The 21,954-nt window shown below is 37.0% G+C and overlaps 2 protein-coding genes across 2 annotated transcripts; both read left to right on the forward strand.

The window, feature by feature from the left end:
* The first annotated feature begins 2,729 nt into the window (after window positions 1-2,729).
* On the forward strand, window positions 2,730-5,132 carry LOC141338575 (amine sulfotransferase-like). The gene is made up of 6 exons (XM_073844165.1): window positions 2,730-2,982; window positions 3,143-3,345; window positions 3,417-3,543; window positions 3,670-3,764; window positions 3,871-4,051; window positions 4,537-5,132. Exons 1-6 carry the CDS (start codon window positions 2,817-2,819, stop codon window positions 4,662-4,664), a joined length of 900 nt encoding a protein of 299 aa, XP_073700266.1. The 5' UTR covers window positions 2,730-2,816; the 3' UTR covers window positions 4,665-5,132.
* A 2,151-nt stretch (window positions 5,133-7,283) lies between these two features.
* rrp36 (ribosomal RNA processing 36) lies at window positions 7,284-11,384 on the forward strand. The gene is made up of 8 exons (XM_073844468.1): window positions 7,284-7,498; window positions 8,077-8,473; window positions 8,556-8,691; window positions 9,591-9,657; window positions 9,745-9,849; window positions 9,929-10,003; window positions 10,089-10,206; window positions 10,379-11,384. Exons 2-8 carry the CDS (start codon window positions 8,143-8,145, stop codon window positions 10,555-10,557), a joined length of 1,011 nt encoding a protein of 336 aa, XP_073700569.1. The 5' UTR covers window positions 7,284-7,498; window positions 8,077-8,142; the 3' UTR covers window positions 10,558-11,384.
* Window positions 11,385-21,954: the final 10,570 nt, after the last annotated feature.

Here is a 21,954-nt window from a genome sequence, read left to right on the forward strand (position 1 = left end):
AGTGCAGTCAAGAGAAATGTTTAAATAAAATGTGGGGTCCCTAGATTTTTTTTTTTTTTTTTTTGCATGTGTAGACATATCAACTGTGATTCTGTATGTATCAGCATACTGTATGTAGTGTATATATGAGATATTTTCTTATATTAATGTATGATATTGATGTATGGCTATACGCCTTATTCAGCCCGCTGCCATTTTGAATCGAAAACGAGGCTGTGAGGGATAGCAGTCCAGCAGCGCCCACTGTGGCGCATTGTTGCGTACCGGGATGTAGATCGTATATCCGTAAAATAATAGGTCATTTCACATTTTTCCACAGGACAAAGCGCTCCAGAAAACGTGGACTGATCGACAGGACATATAACCTAACTTTCAGGTAACAATATTGCATTTATTTAAGAAAATGACTGTGGAAACTAGCCGGTTGGCTAATTGCTAATTTATAATGCGAGCATGTTTATCTTCCTTTAAACGTTTACGCAGAGCTAACATGTGATGTATTACTACAACAACTAAACTAAATAGATTACAAAGAACACAAGAGTGCTCAACATTTTACTCAGGATTGTTTTTAAAAAACACTGACTGGAATTAGGACGCTTAAGGAGGGTTCAGCTCCGTCTGTGTTTACCTGGACTCAAAGACCTCACGAAAAGAAAACCTTGCGATTGTAAATGAAAAAGATATTCTTTTTAAATGATGTTTTAAAGATCAACATGTTTAATAGTTTGTGTTAAGAGCCTGCAGTTAACGTTAGATCGTAAGCCTCTTTCAGACAACATGTTAAGTCATACAAAAAACAGTGGGTTGAAAGTTTATTTTTATGCCCCTGCCTACCTCGCGGAGTTGGTTAAGGTCTACCAACCAGCAAGAACTCTGCGCTCCTCTGAACACATCGCACTAGTTACGCCCAAGTTCAACTATAAAAAGTTTGGAGGCCGATCATTTGCCGTCCAGGGCCCTAAGCTGTGGAACGCACTTCCGGCACAGCTTCGCAGTAACACTGAGTTGTGTGTTTTTAAATCACAATTGAAGACACATCTTTACAGTCAAGCTTTCGACACGTAGCCTCTGACTCGATTGCTGCTTTATGTTCCTTTTTGTGCTTGTATTTATTGTTGTCTGTTGTGATTCTTGATCTTATTCTGGAAAGCGCCCTGGGCACCTTTCTGGCTGTTGTAAGGCGCTATATAAATAAAATTTGATTGATTGATTGCAAAGAGATCAAAAGATAACAATTATTTATTAGTTTGCCATGTAGTGTTTGATGTCAACCCCTTTTAAAATAGCTAAATGATATTCAGAACATTATTTTTTTGTTTCTGTCTTGCTTTAGACAAGGAAAATGTCATGTTTATCGTAATTTCATAATAAAGGTCGGGAAGACGCTTATGACCTAGCTGCAGGCTCTTAACACAAACCATTAAGCATTTTAATCTATATAACATCATTTGAAAAACTCTATGTAAGCGTTTAAAGGAAGATAAACATGCTCCCATTAGAAATTAGCAGTCTTTCCACAGTCATTTTCTCAAAAAAAAATGCAATATTGTTACCTGAAAGTTAGGTTATTTGTCCTGTCGATCAATCCACGTCTTCTGGAGCTCTTTGTCCTGTGGAAAAATGTGAAATGACCTATTATTTTACGGATATACGATCTACATCCCGGTACGCAACAACGCGCCACAGTGGGCGCTGCTGGACTGCTATCCCTCACAGCCTCGTTTTCGATTCAAAATGGCAGCGGGCTGAATAAGGCGTATTGATGATATGAAAAAAAAAATATTGTTCAATTTGCTTAATAGAATTTGTGTAGTATTTTATTTGTTTTTATGAGCCAGTTAAGCTAAAGGTAAAAGGTACAAAGATAAAATAAAATAATGTAAAATAATAATAATAATTTATTAAATAATTGTGCTAATTCTATACTTATTAAAAGTTTAAGCTTTTCAAATAAGGGAAATATAAGGAATTAATAAAGGAAAACAAGCATGTGAAATGTATGTATGCTGTTTAAATAAAATGGCATATATAAATTAAACATATATCAGTGACAGATATGGTCATAATGTACATTTTTATATAAATAATTATCATATACATAGTATCAATGAATGTCAATGTACTCATTTAATATGGACAATTTATATATGTTATAAACGTACACCAATATATATCTAGAGATATGTATATATGTGACATTAATATATTGTATTATATTTTACATATATATGACAGCGTGACTTGCGATATAGGGACATATCATATTTTACATTTCCATATGGTTGTAAGATAGCATGCATTAAGTTAAATGTTTCAGCTATTGATTGTATAGTACTTGTATTTCATGCATTTTGTTATTGTTGTAATGTAATTGTTTTGTAATTGTTCTGATAGTTCAGCAGGATATTTCTAAGACGCTTTAGTTCCCCAAAATGACCCGTAGATGTCAGCAATTTAAATAAATTTAAATTTAAATAAATAAAACTTTAAATAACTAATTAAATAATGACATTTGAAATAATAATAATATCAGTGTCAGAAATATAGACTAAGGCCAAACAGAATTTGTATATTAAACCATGACTTTGAATTTCTGAACTTTACTACTGCATTTACTATTTAAAGTGATGTTAGTTTTACGCAAGGAGTCCAAAGGTTGGCTGCGATATATGCAAAAATAACATAAATACTGGCTGTAACAGTTGTGTAACAGCCCTTTTCTCAGTGAAATCTGGCCCTGGATATGTCAAGGTCTTCTCTGTTATTTACGCTCTTCAGTAGTGTTGTTGATTTGGCTCAGTAAGATCTCAAACATGGCTCAGCAGGAATACAAAATGCTTAGTGACAAACTGTTCACCTACAAAGGAACCGTCATAACTTTGGTAGAAAATCATGATCTTACTCCAGAATATATTGACAGTTTAGTGGATTTTGAAACGAAGGATGATGATATCTTTGTTGTTACCTTCCCGAAATCTGGTAAGTGAGCTATTGGGCTGTATTTACGACATGTCTATTTTAAAATTCTGCAAATTTTCAGACTTTGCCACTGTTTGAGCAAGTGGAACAGTGTGAACTTTGCATTACCACATACTGGTAAATGTTTAAAAGTTATATACCAAAAATTCTGGTCTCTCAGGTACGGTATGGACCCAACGGATCATAACATTAATATACGCAGATGATTTCCCAGACAAAGCCAACCAAGTCACAATGGAGCAGATGCCCTGGATAGAGTATCGATTAACAGGGACAGATTACAACACACGTCGATCTCCAAGACTCTTCTGTTCCCATTTACTTCAGCCGCTGATGCCCAAAATGCTGCAAAGAAAAGGAAAAGTATGTATGCATTCATCAGTCAATTGCTTGATGTCATGCACAGGTTTTAATACATCTGTCTTCACTGTCAGGTCATCTATGTCATAAGAAACCCTAAAGATGTCATGGCGTCATATTTCCATTTTTCCAAAAACATGAAAAACCTGGATTCTTCTGAGGGCTTTGACGAGATGCTGGACAAATTCTTCACAGGATGCAGTAAGAGCCAAAACATGATCATTGTTTGTACATACTTCTAAGTGCGGGTTAACTTACTAAAGTACAAAAAGGTCCCAAAGCTGCTACAGAGACTGAAAAACACTGATGTTGTGATTGGGTTTGTAGTGATTGGTGGCAGTTGGTTTGACCATGTTAAGGGATGGATCGCAAATAAAGACAAATACAACATCCTGATCCTTACTTATGAAGAAATGATCAAGGTGAGACTGGATTTGCTTAAGACTCTTTTTCCATCAAACTTTCTTTTAGTTATTTTAATTGTCTTTGGAGAAGATGGACTGAAGAAATGCACGAATCTTTTATCAGGACCTCAGATCCACTGTTGTGAAAATCTGTGAGTTTGTGGGAAAGAATCTGTCAGACGCAGCGATCGATAAAGTGGTAGAAACAGCCACATTCAAGCACATGAAGAAAGATCCTTTGGCCAACTATGAATCCCTTTCTGAAGATGTCACAGACCGTCCACAAGAACTTTTTTTACGGAAAGGTAAGACAAGCAGTGTCAAATAAAGCATCTAGATATAAATACATAAATGTGTCATCGTTATGTTAATAGAGTGTTTTCATGCCGTGAGAGATGGCACTGAACATCTCTGAATTGAACAAAACTATTTTACTGATTAATGCTGCTGAAAAATCAATTATTGTCATGTTTTGGGCTGTACTAATCAAACTGACCGGGGAAAACACTTGGAGTACTATAGACTGCCAAAAGTTATAACAAATCAAAGAGAGGAGTGAAAACACTGTCTGAGGAACAAAAGACATTTCTGGTTGGCCAAACTAATTAATATCTGCTTGTACATGTCTTTACAGTTTTTCAAAAATTGTGCCCTTTCCTGCTTACTAAGTCGTTCTATATGATTCAGCAGTTCCACACATTTTTTTTCTGTGGTTCAGACAGCATAAAGTGTGTAAAATCAGTGGAAGTGTGAAAAATAATATCAATGCTTTCAACCTGCTGTGTTACAGGAACAGTTGGCGACTGGAAGAACTCTTTAACGGTGGCTCAGAGTGAATGTTTTGACTGCGTCTACCAAGAAAGAATGAAGGACGTACCTCTGAACATGGTCTGGGACATCTCAGAACTGCATGGCTGATAACTCAAGCCGTGACATCCATTTTACAAACTAATAAAGATAACAGACTATCATGATAATAAAAGGAAAGCATAATATGTGAATGGATGTGTTGGCTATGTCAAAACAGATAACATATTAACTAGTCTTAATGGAGGTTAAAGGTTAAAGTTCTCTATTATAGATCAGTGGTGTGAACATTATGTACAATATGGAAACAATATGAGTTTACAACCATTTACAACCATTTTTACCTTTTTCATGTTGTAAATGTAAAAACATCCTGGCAGTTATATTAAATGTTGGTGAATGTAATCTAACAATTAAATAGCTTAATTCCCAAAACATAGAATGTTCATTGAATGTATTCAATTTAACATATTACATTTATTGTAAATATGTGACCCTCGACCACAAAACCAGTTGTAAGTAGCACGGGTATATTTGTAGCAATCGCCAAACATACACTGCATGGGTCAAACTTTTTCTTTTATGCCACATACAAATCAACATATTAAGTAAAAATCATGTTATATTAATATATTTGGTAAGTTTCCTACCGTAAAAATTTAAAAACTTAAAGTGCCCCTATTATGCCTTTTCAAATATGATATTTCATGTAGTGTGTCATGTAGCTGTATGTGAACATAAACTATCTGCAAAGTTGTGACGCCGACAGTGCACTATAAATGAAGTTTTTGTCTAACAAAAAAAAGAGTCGGCTCACATTCGCCTAAACGAGTCGTCAGCAATTCGAATCTTTTTTCTGTAACGGCCACACGTCACGAGCTACACATTTGCGTAATGTCCGCCCACATTCAATTTCGCAAACAACTTGCCCGCCCACAAACAGTAGGCCTACCATTTTCACGTGGATTAACGTTACATCATGTCAAGAAGACGCCCTGCGCTGTGAGAGTGAATTTGTTTTATATGCCCTTCCGAAAGATGAAACTACCAAGAATGAGTGGTTAACATTAATTTTTTCAACACCTCAGCAGTCCAATGCCAATCTTGTGTTGTGTTCGCGTCATTTTACTGATGACTGTTTTTCCAATCTTGGGGAGTAACGTTACAACGCGAGATTCACCAAACACTTGGTTTTAAAAAATGGATCAGTGCCCAGTTTATTTGGACCGGCTTGCTCCTCTGAACTTCTACCTGTAAGTATGATTAATAATTGATGATTGTATTTTCTAGCGATCGTTCAAAATACGTCTTTGTGTACGTTGGTGTGTAACAACCCCGCACATGTCTTGGTAAGCGGCTAACTTGCGTTTCTGTAGTTCTGTTGTTCAGCTGTGAGTGCAATGTAGTCTAAAAATTGTGATTGATGCAGCTTGACTGTCTGTCTGCCTTATTAGTTTAAGTAATGATAATGATAAACGATGGCTTAACGCAGTGTTATGGGTTGTACGTTACAGTGTTGAAGTTCACAACGTAGAGGTGTGCCCGGTTCGCTTACAAAAGCAAATTGCAAGCACTTTCCACAGTTATAATATGACACCCACTGAGAAACGTCCTGCTCCAGTCGTGCTTGCAAAACAGTTTCTTGTCGATGTGCCACTTCAACCGTTTCATCGTCAGACTCCGGCTCGAATTGATAGGGTAAAATCGAGGCTATCTTTTCTATGCATTAACAGGTCTCCACAGCTGTCATTCAGTTATGCCAATGGGCGTTTCGTTTTGCGCTGAAGCGGTAGACCAATCCAAAATGACTGCACCATCTGACCAATCACAGCGGTGAGGGCTCACTGAAAGGAGGGGTTTAGAGAGACTGATTCTTCGAACTGCTTCCCACGAGTCGTTTACGAATCATTTAGAAACGGGGTAAAATTAAATCTAATTTTTGAGAAAACTGAAGTGTTTTTTGAACTTGCATACATGCAAACCTGTTTTAAGAGACTATTACAACAATATTAACTACCTTTAACATGGCATAATAGGGGCACTTTAATTTTTGTTAGGTAATATGCATTGCTAACTAAGAACTTCATTTAGACTTTAATGGCAGTTTTCTCAATATTTAGAATTTTTTTTTAGCTTCCTCAGATTCCAGATTTTCAAACAGTGGCATCCCTGCTAAAAAAAAAACTGCTAAAACCAGCCTAGACTGGTTGGCTGGTCTTAGCTGGTTTAGGCTGAAAGTAGCTGGTTTTAGTTGGTCTCCCAGCCTGGTCAGGCTGGTTTTAGCTGGTGGTTTCCCAGCCTGACCAGCTAAGACTGGCCAAAACCCCTATAAAACCAGGCTGGTTGACCAGCTAAGACCAGCTAAAACCAGCCAACCTACCTAGGTTGGTTTTAGCTGTTTTTTTCACCAGGGATCTCAACCAAATATTGGCCTATCTTGCATCAATGGAAGGCTTATTTATTCAGCTTTCAGGTGATGAATAAATCTCAATTTTAAAACATTTACATTTATGATTTTGTGGTCCAGGGTCACATAGGCCTATATTGGTTTATTACTATCCGCGTCTTTTTATTACTTGACTACAACCCTTATTATAAATGAATTAGTAAAAATATCATACTAAATACAATTAACAGCATTGTGTTAATATTGTCTCCGAACACATTTATTTTGACAAGAATTATAAAAAATCCGAGACTTTTATTTTGACATGCATGTTGTGACGCGCATGCGCTGTTCTTTAACTTCCACGTGTGTATGGGAAACGCATTTCTCGCAAATATTCATCTTATTCATTGTCAATTTACGTTAGTTCTTTTCGTCAAGAGACACTATATTACAACTTTAATGAACATACCGTGTTGAGGTTTCCACCGTTTTAGCGGCACGTTTGTCAGCTGTAACGTTACCTAGGAGCATATGTCTGGATAAAAACAACAACAAAGTAAGTACGAGCATTTAAAAAAATACTAATAAGCAAGTCGAACTTTTCATATTCTTCATACTATGAGTGAATGACAACATATTGCCGTTCCAATTTGAAATCAAACTAACGTCTAAAGATCAGTTTATGTCATTTGTGCAACATTATTCAGTATATATTGACAAATGTGACCCAGGACCACAAAATTAGTCATAACGGTCAGTTTTTCGAAGTCGAGAATTATAAATAATCTAAAATCTGCAAAAGCTTTCCATTAATGTGTGGTTTGTAAGGATAGGACGATTTTTAGTCTATTTGAACATCTGAGGAGGCAAAAAAATCATGTTTAAATTGTCCAAATTACGGTATGAAATGTACATTTCTTTATGGAACGTGATCTTTGATTAATATCCTAATGATTTTTGGCATACTAGAGAAATCGATCATTTTGGCTCATACAGTGTGTTTATTGGCTATTGCTACAAATATACCCTTGCTACTTACTGGTTTTGTGGTACAGGGTCACAAATGATCTTGTAAATCTGTTGATTTACACATTTTCTTCACTTTAATAACATAATGATGTCTCATCTCTACAGCTCATAAATGCTAATCATCAAAAGCTAAATAAAAGTCAGATTGACAAAGACAAAAACCTAAACACAATGTCTAAATCAGCTAAGAAACAGATTGAAATGGAAGAGAGTTCTGATGATGAAGAGGACACTTTAGAGATGGAAAGAAACTTTGCTTTAATTAGTAAAAAGAGCACGATGCAAACTTCAGCAGAGGATGAAGAGGAAATGACAGATGAAGATGCATCTGCAGAGGAAGACGAAGCACCTGAAGAGGATGAAGACAATGATGTGGATGATGATGATGATGATGATGATGAAGATGAGTCAGGGAGTGATCAAGATGAAGCAGATAGTAACCCTGAAGATGAAGGAGGCAGCACACAAGTACAATCACACATGGAGGGTGACCTTAAAAAAGGTAAGATATGGGAATATTTAAGTGCTGATGCTGTTTTAAAGAGCTGTTTTACATTTACACTCATGTCGTTGTTTTTGTACAGAATTGTCAGAAATGTCCTTCGAGGAAATCATGAAGCTACAAAACAAAGTTGGAACAAAAGCATACAATAAAATTGCTTATGGTGCCACAAAGCCTCAGGAAAAAAACGAGTCCATGAAACGATTAAATAAACACAAGTATGTGGAGTGTTTAATTTTATTTATATGGTTTAATTGTTGTAGGATTTATTCACATTTTGATTTTGCTTTTATATACTTATTTTTCATTTTAGGTAAATTAACTAAAAGTGTTAAACTACTGTTAAATAAACTTGTATAACTAAACAGTCTTTATTATTTATATTTATTTATGTATTTATTGTAATTTTACTACTTTAGCTTAGTTATTTTATTTCAGTTAGGAAACAAGGAAACATTTTAAAGAAAGTTCATAAAGTTTTTATTTTGTTTGTTTTTTCATTTGAAAGTTTTAATCGTTTTGTTATGCACTTTTTATTTTTATTAGTTTTTTAAATGCATCTTTCTATTTTTGTTTCAGTTTTAATTTTTGGAATGTCCTTCCTCAAATTATTTCACTGCTAAGGCGGCATATCCGATTTATTTTTAAGGCTTTTTTAAAAATCTAGTATTCATATTTTATTAGATTCCAACTTTATTTCAGCGAATGAATATTTTATCGGACTGTCCCAGTTTTCATGCAAGCACGCAGAAAACTTTTTCATGAAGTACGCTCACTCAGGGACTTGCTTAGTAAGATTTTCCTCAAAAAGATTTTAAATCATATGTTAATTTTAAAAATCTTGCATAATTTTTTGTGTTAATTTGGAGTTTGTAAATCTTGTTTTATTCCAACTCAGTTTTTGCCATGAAGATAGCCTTAGATGCTGACAATAGAGTAATAGTTTTAGATACCAATACCAACACTGATCTGCTCAACTAGGTTTTTAAAATTTTAACCACCTTTGATCATTGTTTGTATTGATGCGTCATACTAAAATAATCAGTTATGTGAGTTTATTTTGTCTAGCTGTTTGTGGCTTATGTAAATGTTTTGTATAATCATTGTGTGTTTTAAGACCTCAAGAGATTTCTTCAAAAAGGCCTGTGCCTTTCCTCCGAAAAGTTGTTCCTGTCAAGAAAAGGGTGCGTTTCAGCCGTTTATTTAATTAATGAGGATACGAACTAACTGTGAAGACCTGATTTTTCACTTTTTACACACTACTTTTTCAGATTTCAAGAGACCCTCGCTTTGATGACCTCTCGGGAGAGTACAAGCCTGAAGTTTTTTTCAAGACGTACAAATTCATTAATGATATCAAAGAAAGGGAAAAAACGGTCTGTGAAAATCTATAATGCTAAATTCAAGTTTATTTTCATGATATGCATTGTTTATGCCCACTGCTTTTTGCTTCAGATAGTGGAAAAGAATTTCAAGAAAGCCAAAACACAAACTAAAAAGGAAGAAATGAAAGGCTTGCTTAAGAGAATGGTACGTTTCGAATATACAGACAATTTCAACTTGCGTAACTCAAAGAAAGCTATGTAAAACATTGTTAAAATTGTGTGTACAACAGGAAAACCAGCAGAAGGCCCGACAGAGGCAAGAGCAGGAAAGAGAAAAAGAACTTCATTTCAAACGTAAACAGAGAGAGCTGGTTGGCCAGGGACATAAACCTTTCTACCTGAAGAAATGTAAATCTGGCTTTCTTTCATTTGCTACCTTGTTTAGATGTATGTACAGTACATGTGGAATTGTTTTGAGAACCAGTGTTTGCGATTATGTGTTGTTTACGAAAGAAACATCAAATAGTATATGGTAATATGCTAATTTTTGGTTTATAACATCTTTAAAACCCGTCCACAGCTGACATGAAGAAGATGGAATTGGCTGAGAAGTACAGCGAGCTGAAAAAGAGCGGGAAACTGGAGAACTTCTTAAGTAAGAAGAGGAAGCGTAATGCCACCAAGGATCGCAGAAAGTTGCCCAATCAGCACAGGCAGCGCCCGACGTGGAGCAACCATGGCTCATCTGTGGCACACTGAGTCGATTATTTGCAGAAGAACGTCTGTTGAAAAGTAAATCTTGCTGAACTCTGATGTTAAAAGAGGACTTGGTGTAATTTGAGGTGTATATTTCGTCCACATTTGCACAAATGTGGATGTATTTTGTTAGCAGTTTTGACATTTCAGATGTTTGTTTCAGATTGTGTTTTATTATTTTGAACATTTTCTTGAAGAGATTCACCCAAAAATAAAATTTGTCATTTTTTTACTCACCCTTATGTGGTTCCAAACTTGTAACACCTTCATTCATCTTCAGAAGACAAATGAAGATATTTTTAAAGAAATCGAGAGCTTTATGACCTAGTAAGGTAGATGCGTTGCTGTCTACGCTCTTAAAAATAAAGGTGCTTCACGATGCCATAGAAGAACCTTTTTTGTCTAAATGTTTCCATAAAGAACCCTAAACATCTGAAGAACCTTTCTGTTTCACGAAAGGTTCTTTGTGGCGAAAGAAGGTTCTTCAGATTATAAGAGGGTAAGGAAGAGAGGGTTCTTTAAAGATTCTTGACTGAATGGTTCTTTGTGGAACCAAAAATGGTTCTTCTATGGCATCGCTTGAAGAACCTTTTAAAGCACCTTTATTTTTAAGAGTGTATCCAGGGTCAGAATGTTTTTGGATTTCATCAAAAATACCTTAATTTGTGTTTCAAAGATGAACGAAGGTCGTACGGGTTTGGAACGAAATGAGGGTGAGTAATTAAATTTTTTTTGGGTGAACTAACCCTTTAACGTAAAATCCCTTTCTTATTTTACCACTAGATGGAGCTACTGATTCTTTAAATAAAGAATCTCTGCATAAACCTTCATTTTTTTCTCTCAGAAATTCTCAGTTGCAAAGCAGAAGTTAATATGCAAAAAATCAACTATCTGAACTGCCACCGCATGACGTTAATCCAATTTTTTGACCTCAAGGGCACTAGACATAAACCCGTTTATACAGACATCCGTCAACAGGATGAGTCAGCTCGCTTCGTATCTGCCCTCTCAAAATCCAAAAATATTTCTCTTTCGTCTAGATCATGACCCACTTAAACACGGCCTGTTTAGGCCGAGGTTGTTTGTGGTAAATCCTCAGGGTTTCAAAGATGGGCGTATCTTCAAATTGCTTTGATTTAAGACACGAACGCTGCTGGAGAAATCACAATTTTCAACAGCGACGTAGTTTAAACCTTTAGTTTTCTGCTTCTTCAGTGTTCTTTTGGATTAACCCACTTCGTAGGGTTTCCTAAACCTTGCAAACCTGGAGCAAACGCCTCTTGGTTCAAGCCGCACAAGGGTAAAGACCTCAATTAATCATTTAATTTGCATTCTTGAGTAATTGATGGGACTATCCTGGCTATATTTCTTCCTAACCTGCTGGTCCATGTGCAACTAGAGTCCATCACGTCCCTTAAGGGGGTGGATTTAATGCAGTCTGCAGATTTAAAGAAGGGCTCAATTTTAAAGCAGGACACTTCAGCGTTTGAAAACATCTTCGCTTGAATACAGAACGGTGGATTAGTGGCCTTCCTTAACCTTCGGTTTTATGTCAGAGTCATTCCTCTGCAGTTAAATCCTTTCTTTAGGTCACCGGAGGCTTTTAGAAATCTTGTCTCCGGCATCTAAAGAACACAATCCCTTCTCTTTCATCCTAAATCTGTCTTGTTAAAGATGCGGTCGTATTTCCGGTATTAATGAGAGAGAATCTGACGCTTCGGCTAAACAGAAGATTGTAGCATTTGTCATACGCTCTATGGCCATTGGGCCACCCAAAGGAGTGATTGCTGGAACACAAGCTAGGATCGGGGAATGCTAAACGGAGAACCATCATTCTTAATCCACGAGTTATTGCTATGCCTCCATGCGCAGGAAAGTAACCCAAGGCAAGCCGAGACTCTTTTCAGACGTTCGCAATAGGCACAGAGGACAGATTTGCATTTTATTACCAACTTGTCACTTTGTTGATGTCTTCATATTTATAGACATAACAGTGGAATGAGTGGAGTGGGATTTGGAAATGAAACAAGCCAGACTGAAACCTCGCCGAAGGGCATCAAAATAAAGACATGCTCTTTTTGACTTTTTATCAGCTTTTGTTGGTCCTGGAATAACACTCTATTGATGAAACAGTCTTAAACCTATCTCAGTCCTCAACCATGAATTATGGATTGATAAAAATCGCATCCATGCACCTAAACCTATTCTAGAACACGTGGCAGAGTTTTTGTTTTCTTTGCGCAAAAGTTTTCTCGTAGCTTCATAACATTACGGTTGAACTACTGATGTCACGTGGATTATTTTAACAATGTCCTTACTACCTTTCTGGGCCTTTTACGTTGCAGTTACGTTGCAGATCAGAAAGCAGTTACGTTGCAGATCAGAAAGCTCTCGAATTTCATCAAAAATATAATATAATATAATTTGTGTTCTGAAGATGAACGATGCTCTTACTGGTTTGGAACGACATGAACGTGAGTAATTAATGACAGAATATTCATTTTTGGGCAAACTTCCTTTAATGCCATTACAATTTGATGAAATGCAAATGATGCATTGAAGGTATGTAGGGTGACCATATGTCCTCTTTTTCCTGGGCATGTCCTGGCCAGGATTTCTAAATTTCTTTGTTTTCCTATTGCTTTCAGATTTTCTTAAGGTAATGGCTAATAAGTAGCTTGACCAATAGCATGCAGGCATTGTACACAATCGATCAATCGTGTAATGCAAATACACATATATGTAATGTACAAGGAGTGCAGAGAGCACATCAATAGGAAAATAAAGCCAAAACCCAGACATTTTCGGCAATTTACAAATTTCTGCCAAAATATGGCAAGATGTATGGTCAACTTAAAGGAGTGTCAGAGTTCCCACGGGTCCTTGAAATCCTTGAAAGTTTGTGAATCTGAAAAAAAAAAAAAAAAAAAATCAGGGCCCTGGAAGGTTTTTGAAAATAAACATACATAGATTCAAGTCGTTGAAAGTGCTTGAATTTATATTGTGCAATGGAAAATATTCCATATTATTCCCTCCTGTCCGCTAATGTAATGGCCTATGCATACTAGCTTGCTTGATTTATGTTAGTTATGACAAATAGAATATCGGATCTCTGTCATATGGCCAAAAATAAATGCAAAAAAAAACAAATTTGACACATGAAAACTGTAACAATGTATCTTACAAGTTAACACGATGTCACTTGAAATATGTCCCCACATTAAGTATGAATTTGAGTGTATTGGACCTGAAAAGTCCTTGAATTTGAAGTTAACCAAGGTGTAGGAACCCTGGTGTGTAAATTTTTGATGTTTTGTCTGTGTATTGAAGTTGCATTTAAGTAAGTTTTGTTAAACGCACATGAACATCACCACAAAATCATATTTATGAAACTTGAATTTACTCGTTTTAAAGGGATAATTCCCCCAAAAATAAAAATTCTGTCATTAATTGCCCACCCTCATGTCGTTCCCAAACCCTAAGACCTTCTTTCATCTTTGAAAGACAAATTAAGATATTTTTGATGAAATACGAGAAATGTCTGACCCTGCATAGACAGCACGTTCAAGGCCTAGAAAGGTAGTAAGGACATTGTCAAAAAAGTCAATGTGACATCAGTGGTTCAACGGTAATTTTATGAAGCTACGAGAATACTTTTGGTATGCGACTTAAATAATGACTTAATTCAACAATTTCTTCTGTTCTGTGTCAGTCTTCGCCACGTGTTCATGAAAGCACTATGACGTAAAACCCATAACATAAAACAGTCTTCGTAAACGGAGAGGATGACTTGCAATTTTTTGCCTTACTTATTTGAACCCGACTATACAGACGATGAACTAAAAAAAGACTAAGTTCTATGTCGTAACGCTTGTTCCTGCGTCGCATAAGTTTCGCTACTCCAGTGGATGCGCATTGAAGACTGACACTGAAGAGAAAAAATTGTTAAATAAAGTCATTATTTTTATTTTCATTGTTTACAAAGAGTATTCTTGTAGTTTCATAGAGTCACGGTTGAACCACTGATGTCACGTGGACTATTTTAACAACGCTTAAGGCCCAGAAAGGTAGTAAGGACATCATTAAAATAGTCCATGTGACATCAGTGGTTCAACCGTAATTTTATGTAACAACGTCCTTACAACCTTTCTAGGCTTTGAACATCATCGAAAATATCTTAATTTGTGTCCTGAAGAAGAACGAAAGTCTTATGGGTTTGGAACAACCTTTTTTTTGCCACTAGATCAGTAGAGTACCATGACGTAAAACCTATTGTAACATGTCTGAAGATCATTTCAACAAAGAGGATGACTTGCAGTTTTTTGCCCAGCGTTACTTATTTGAACCAGAATATACAGACGATGAACTAAGAGAGATGGACGTTCTACATCAGAACGCTGACTCCTGCGTCGCATGCTTCATGCTACTCTTATGTTTCGAAAGACAGAAATTGTGGAATAAAGTCATTATTTTTGTTTTTCTCGTAGCTTTATAAAATATGGTTGAACCACTGATGTCACATGGACTATTTTAACAATGTCCTTACTACTTTTCTAGGCTTTGAATGTCATTGAAATTATCTCAATTTGTGTTCTGAAGAAGAACGAAAGTCTTATGGGTTTGGAACAACCTTTTTTACATTTACAATAAAACAGAAAAATATAGGAGTAGTTTGGTCATAAGTTTTTTTACAGACAAGCTTCGCTTTTTTGCTGTTTTTCACCAACAGTACATAAAACACGTAGGCCCACAACCTAAGCTGTCCGGTGTGAATTTGCATTACAACTTCTTATGATCAATACCAATTTGCTTCCACCAAGTGTTTAATTAATGACTTAAACTCATAAAGGCCAAAGTTTCCCGCTGGTAATTACGACTTTAATGTGGCATTTGTGCAGACTCAACTGGCAAGTCGGATCACTCTGACTTGACTTCAGAGTACTTCATCAAGCAGACGATAATTTTAACGCCTTAACAATCAAAAGAGAGCGTCTTCTCATTTTTTAAGTTCTCCCCTGAAAGATTTTGTAAGATAGAGTGGTTTGCCTTGCCAAGAGCCAACAATCCATTTCAGGGGCGGCCTGCTGGGAAATCTACTGCTAAATGAGGAGGGAGCTGTGTGCCTTACAGACGCTGACTCCGCGACACCTCCGCCTCGTCCCCTGACACATTACGACAGTCCTGTCCGTAATGACATTAGCGACCGAGTGCTGAGAAGCAAACCGCCGGCTGGATTGAATTACCGCACCCCGCCGTTTCTCTCGCCCGTCAGATTATCCATCTGATGACCGTCGGAGGGAAAGTGGATTTTCGAGATGCTGCCCAACATGTCTGCTTCCCAAGGCTAAAGATTTGTTTATGACCGTGGATATTTGGATTTTACAAATGAGGTGGTGAAACAGAATCAAGGACATATTTAGGGATGCAACATGGTGCGGATGGGATTAATGTTGTGTCAGGTTAGCGTTAACTGCATTGGTAATCGGGGATTTGAGCTTGGATGTGTGACAAAAGGACATTGCAAAAGCAGGCGAACTTTTAACATTATTCCAGGCAATGCCATATTGTTTGAATATAAAACGGTTATTTCTGGCTGAAGGTTACAACGCATTTGGTTTAATCAGCCCATTTGCAGCAGACTTACAAAGGTCTGTATTTGCATAGCAGCTAAGCTTACAGTGTGAAACACAAGACAAAAGAAATGAAATATTTAGGTTTTGCATTTAATATGGGCACAGAAAGTACATAAATATAAATACATCAAATCTCTCCTTATTCAGACCTGTTGTAAATTCATGAAACAGACTTTCACGGCATTTCTCCTTCGAGTTTAGATTTCCAAAAGGGGCAAAGAACAACTAAACAACTAATTTATTTAAAGGTGAAGGTCTGTGTAATTTCTGCATCACTAGCGGCATAAAACAGACTTGCTAAAACTAGATTCGGAGAAAATGTAGGTTGTGCTTGCCTAGGAAAACCTTGCCAATATGATTGCAAGAGTATTTTATATGGGTTCTTGGATCTTTAAGGTTGCTAGAGTACTTTTGGGTGTTTTTAGGCTGGTTGATATGATACTTAAAGTTGTTATTAAAGGGGTCATCGGATGCAAAACTCACTTTTACATGTTTCAACATTATTGTGTGTTGGCAGTTTGTGTACACAATCACCCTACAATGATAAAAATCCACCCAGTGGTATTTTTTTAATCTTTAAAAGCAATATCCCCTTTTTAAAATCAGGTCATTCTCAGCTTCTTGTTGGTGTGACGGCACACAGACAGAGGCCGCTCCCACGATAGTTGATTGACATGAGCGCCTTACCTTAGACCCGCCCTCACCGAGCTGAAACAGTCCGACTCCGATCGCCACTGTGTCGACTCAGGTGCAGGGGAAGACAAAAATGTCTCAGATTTAGCGATTGAGGTGTTTTGTTGTTGGATGTAATAATGAAGATAGCAGTAGTCATTTACTCCCGACATCTGAACTGCTCTACAAATGCGATTTTTTTGCAGAGCTGATTTTGACAAGGTAAAAGGGTGTTTTTTTAAACTACTATTGAGAATTTTTAACCAAAGTATATAATAGACGTTTCATTAAGTCCCTAAAAAATCATATGAACTTGTGGAAAATGGGCATCCGATGACCCCTTTAAGTGGTTTCTAGATTGGTTCTGGGTTGTTGCTGCGGTAATTTGATGAGGTATTTTGTACAGTTTCTAGATTGTTCTGGGTTGTGGCTAAGTGAGTGCTGAGGTATTTTGTATAGTGTTTTTTTGTAATTTGTTCTTCCTGTTTGCTAAGGTACTTTGAGTTTCTAAGTGGTGTCTAGATTGGGTTGTTGCTAGGGTGTTGCTGAGGTAATTTGTGTAGTTTCTGGAATGTACTGGGTTTTTCTAGGGTGCTGTAGGTTGTTGCTGTGGTATTTTGTACACTTTCTAGATTGTTCTGGGATGTTTGCTAGGGTAATGTGGGTCAGGTGGTTTCCAGGTCTGTTGCTGAGGAGGGATGGGCGATATGGGCTTAAAAACTTAGCGCAATAATTTCTGGTATTAATGCGATATCGATATCAATGACAATAATTCAGGGAATTCTGTTTCTTTAGAAAAAGTAGTGTCTTACCTATTTTTAAACAAAATAGAGCATAACTGGGAGACTTCCGGTTAATTAGAAGAATAACAATGTGCAGGAAACGGTACTACTGTACAATCTACAAACCAGTGTGCTCATAATTAAGATAATACATTCAAATAATACGGTAAGACACACCAATTTGCAATTTTAAGCAGCAACCCTGCTGAAAAAAAAACTGCTAAACCCAGCCTATGGTTGGCTGGTTTTAGCTGGTTTACATTGGAAGTAGGGGTGAGCGGGGCACAAACTAACGCGGGGTTAATTGTAACACACGTGGTTTAACACACGTTATTTCCACAGATGCTAGCATAACCAAATTTACGGTATTTACTAGTTGCCATAGCAACACTATACAGAGAAAAAAGAGCGCCAAAATTCAAAAGCATTTTGAAGATATCGCTGAATATTTATTTTACCACAGTAAAAGTACATTTCTGGCTGAAGTAAACTTTTCATTTCAGTTTGTAGTATTCATTTCAGGGTGGCCGCGGATCCTTAAAAAGTCTTAAAAAGTCTTAAATTCCGTTGTCCTAAAATAAGGCCTTTAAATGTCTTAATTTGTCTTAAATCTAAATCCAAGGGTCTTAAATTTTTTACACTTTGAAAAGGAAAAGTTTATCGTTTTGAGGAGAATCTCCTGCGCAGGTTCTAAATCTGTTCTGTTGCTAGACACGCGCTTGCTTGACAACGCCTCAGTGTTGCCAGATTTAGCGGGTTTCCGCCCAACTACACGCATTTGAATCGCAGATTAGCTGTTAAGTTTAACCATCATAGAGTAAAAGTTTATAATTAGCACATGTTTTTACGTTGCCGCACACAACTGGCGCGAGCACGCGCAGAGAGAGAGAGAGGAGAGAGAGGCGCGCGGCGCGATTCACACAGATTGATTCCTCTTTAACTGCTATTTGAACGGAAACGTACATACCAAGTCATGTCTTAATACCCGTTTTGGTATTCTGTTTAACAGTCGTTTATGTCTTCAGTGAACCGAAAGAGCTGAGAAAGATATGCGTGCCAGTATTCGGTTTGGGCATTTGGCCTTAAAGAGACAGCGTCCTATAAATACCTGCAGTGAGAAACTCTAGTTATTTTACAATTAATTATTAAATTTCCCCTCCTGAATACTAGTGTTATTGATTTTATTACTAACTTTATGTTGTATTCATTTACACTTGTCATTTGTGTAATTGTTCTTGTTTTGTTACTGAACTTTAGTTCAGATAGTAGTTTTTGCTGTGGATGAGAAGTAGCCTACCTAAAGTAAGCATTCAGTAATTAGGAAAAAACAAACTTTTTTTTTTTTTTTTTTGCTGATCCGAAAAATGATCCGATCCATGACTCAAAATCCGTGTTTGTTACACTGTTACATTGGCTTCAAAGTGTGTGAGAGCCTTGACTTTGTCATGGAATAGAAAATAATTTCTTCTTCTGGAATAGTGTTTTCTGTTGAATATTCCCAAGAATAATCAGTTAAATAAAATAATAATTTAAAATATCTTCATAGTTTTGTGCTAGACTTTTGCGGGACTTTCAATTTGGTCTTAAATTTTGTTTGAAAATGGTATTAAAAAGTCTTAAAATGTCTTAAATTTAACTTGGTCAAACCTGTAGACACCCTGTCATTTAAAATGAGAACAATCTGCTATTATTTTAATCTCCAATTTGTTATTTATCAGTTTATATAGTTTATTAATGCTTCGCAAACCAGCAGAAGCCACTAACCTGTTTTAAACTCCAGTCCCGCAGATTGGGAACGTTGTAACACTGTGTGACAATATGCCCCGCTGTTATTGAACTGCTATTCTCTGACATTAGCGGTGCAATTTAAACTCTTTACTTATAAGGATTTCGAAAAGAAACCACAAGAAACAGGTGAATAAAGGCTGAAAATCAATGTTTAATGTTCAGATGTTATTATTTCAAGAAATTTAAAGCATTTTGGCTGGTTTATGTGTGTCGTGTTCTATGAGTGCTGTGTGTGGAGGGAGTGTTTTTCTGAATGTCTAAATGTGTTTCATCTATTTGTCCACATTGTTTTGAACTACTGTACAGCTGTGTGTTGCGATCAGGGCCGTTCAAAGCATTGTTGCAATGTGTTCATTTTCAAAGTAAAAAAATTGATTTTTAAAAAAAAAACGTCATTACTTCATTTGAAAAAGTTAACAGATGTATTTTACTGACAAAATATTTTAGTTTGTTGTGTATATTATTTTGATTCGATCAGATAACATTTTAAGCTGTCATACTGTATGGTCGTGTTACAACTTGCCTCTCAGATGTTACAATGTACCCCGCCTACGGGGCATGTTGTCACGTTTCACTTCCTATCTTTTGAGGTAAATAACGAAAAACGTATACACTGTAAATATGAAACAAAGCGATATATTTGTACTAGACAAGTGTGAAAATAATTTGGTTAAAAATTGTACTCTGAACCCCAAGTGGATTTACATAAACTGCGAAATTCAAAAAGTGTTAGGTTGTGCCCCGCTCTCCCCTAGCTGTTTTAGCTGGTCTCCCAGCCTGACCAGCTAAGACCAGACTGGATAACTAGCTAAAAACTACCAAACGGTTTAGACTGGTTTTATCTGTTTGTTGTTGTTGTTGTTGTTTTTTGAGCAGGTTGGTAGGAATCCAAATTAAATCTGTGTTACTAACACAAGATAAATCCAGTAGGCCTAAACCATCTTCGGCTGGGTTTTTTTTTTTTTTTTTTTTCTTTTTTTTCCCAGCAACGCTGCTGGAAACCCAAGGCCAAGCTGGTTTTAGCTGGTTGGCCACCTGGTCTCCCCCCCTGACCAACTAAAACCAGACTGGATGACCAGCTAAAAACTACCAACCAGTTTAGACTAGTTTTAGCTGTTGTTGTTATTTTTTCAGCAGGGTTGTGGAAATCCAAACTAAATCTGTGTTACTAACACAACATAAAACCAGTAGGCCTATACCATCTTAGGCTGGTTTAAGTTTTTTTTAAGCTGGTTGGTTGGTTTAAGCTGGTCGTCCACCCTGGTCTTAGCTGGTCATAGCTGTTCAGCAGGCTGGTTTTAAAGTGGTTTTGACCACCTCCCTAGCTAGTCAGGCTGGTCTTAGCTGGTCAGACTGGGAGACCAGCTGGAACAACCATCAAAAACCAGCTTGACCATCTAAGGAAGTTGCCAAAACCCCTCTAAATCCAGCCTGCTGATTAGCTGTGAGCCTACATCCAGCCTAATAAAACCAACCAGCTTAGGCTGGTTTTAGCTGTATTTTTTAGCAGGGAAGGACACTGAAGTTCTTCATACTTCGATGACGCGTCGGTGTCTCATAAATATTCGTGATGCTGCGTGTTCTTATGAGAAGATGCTTCGCTTAATTATTCACAACAGCGTGTGCTGGTTTGCTGTGACAGGCGCTTCAGACTATGAGATTGTGTACATTAACTGAGAGAAAAGTTCATGGATCGAAAGAGAGTGTATAGTTCGGCACACGCGATTCATTCATAAAGTGAGTGTAAGCGTTTTTCCCCCCCGCAGCGCAGTAAGCACACCAGACGCACTTTTGCAGAATTATTTACAACTGTAATGAGAGCTAACCAGTGCTGAAACAGTGGGTTTCATAACCATTGCCCTGAAGACCTCCCACGCTTTGATTTCTCCACATGCTTGCCTAAAAAAAACATTTCATTTGTAAGTCCATGAATGTTTTAAATCATTCAGGTTAAATGATAGGCTATATGAAAGAAATGGGGGGGGGGGTAGCTAGGTTATATAGACAATGTTTATTCCTTATTCAAGAGGCTTCAGAATTCGGCATTCGAACCCATTCAAATAGCGTCCATCTGTTTTTAATGTAGCTAACGTCCGCTGCTTCGTGTCATCTACACACTCATTAAAGCTCCGTCCACACGAAGCCGGTGCATTACCTATCCGATCTTTTTTTTCCTCGTTCTAAAAAAAAATTCTGTAAAGACGAAACCACTGAAAACGGTGTAGTATATATGCCAGACCAGTGTGGGGTGCTGTAATTCTGCCATAGAGATACGCTATACACGAAGAAGAAGACTTTGAGCATGCGCATAACCTTGCGCGCTGTATATGAACTAAGAAGAAGAGGACGAAGATGCGAACATTATCGCTTGTTGCTCATAACAGTTGCATAGAAGCAAATAGATTTTGCTGTAATAAAGCTAATAGGCTTAGTAGCAACACGAACGCAATCATGTAGTCCGCCAATATTGTTGTTGCTGTTACGTGTGACGCAGCCGACACGTGATGTGATGACATCATCGTTTC

This window comes from Garra rufa, chromosome 7 (assembly GCF_049309525.1).
Source record: "Garra rufa chromosome 7, GarRuf1.0, whole genome shotgun sequence".
Lineage (NCBI taxonomy): Eukaryota > Metazoa > Chordata > Actinopteri > Cypriniformes > Cyprinidae > Garra > Garra rufa.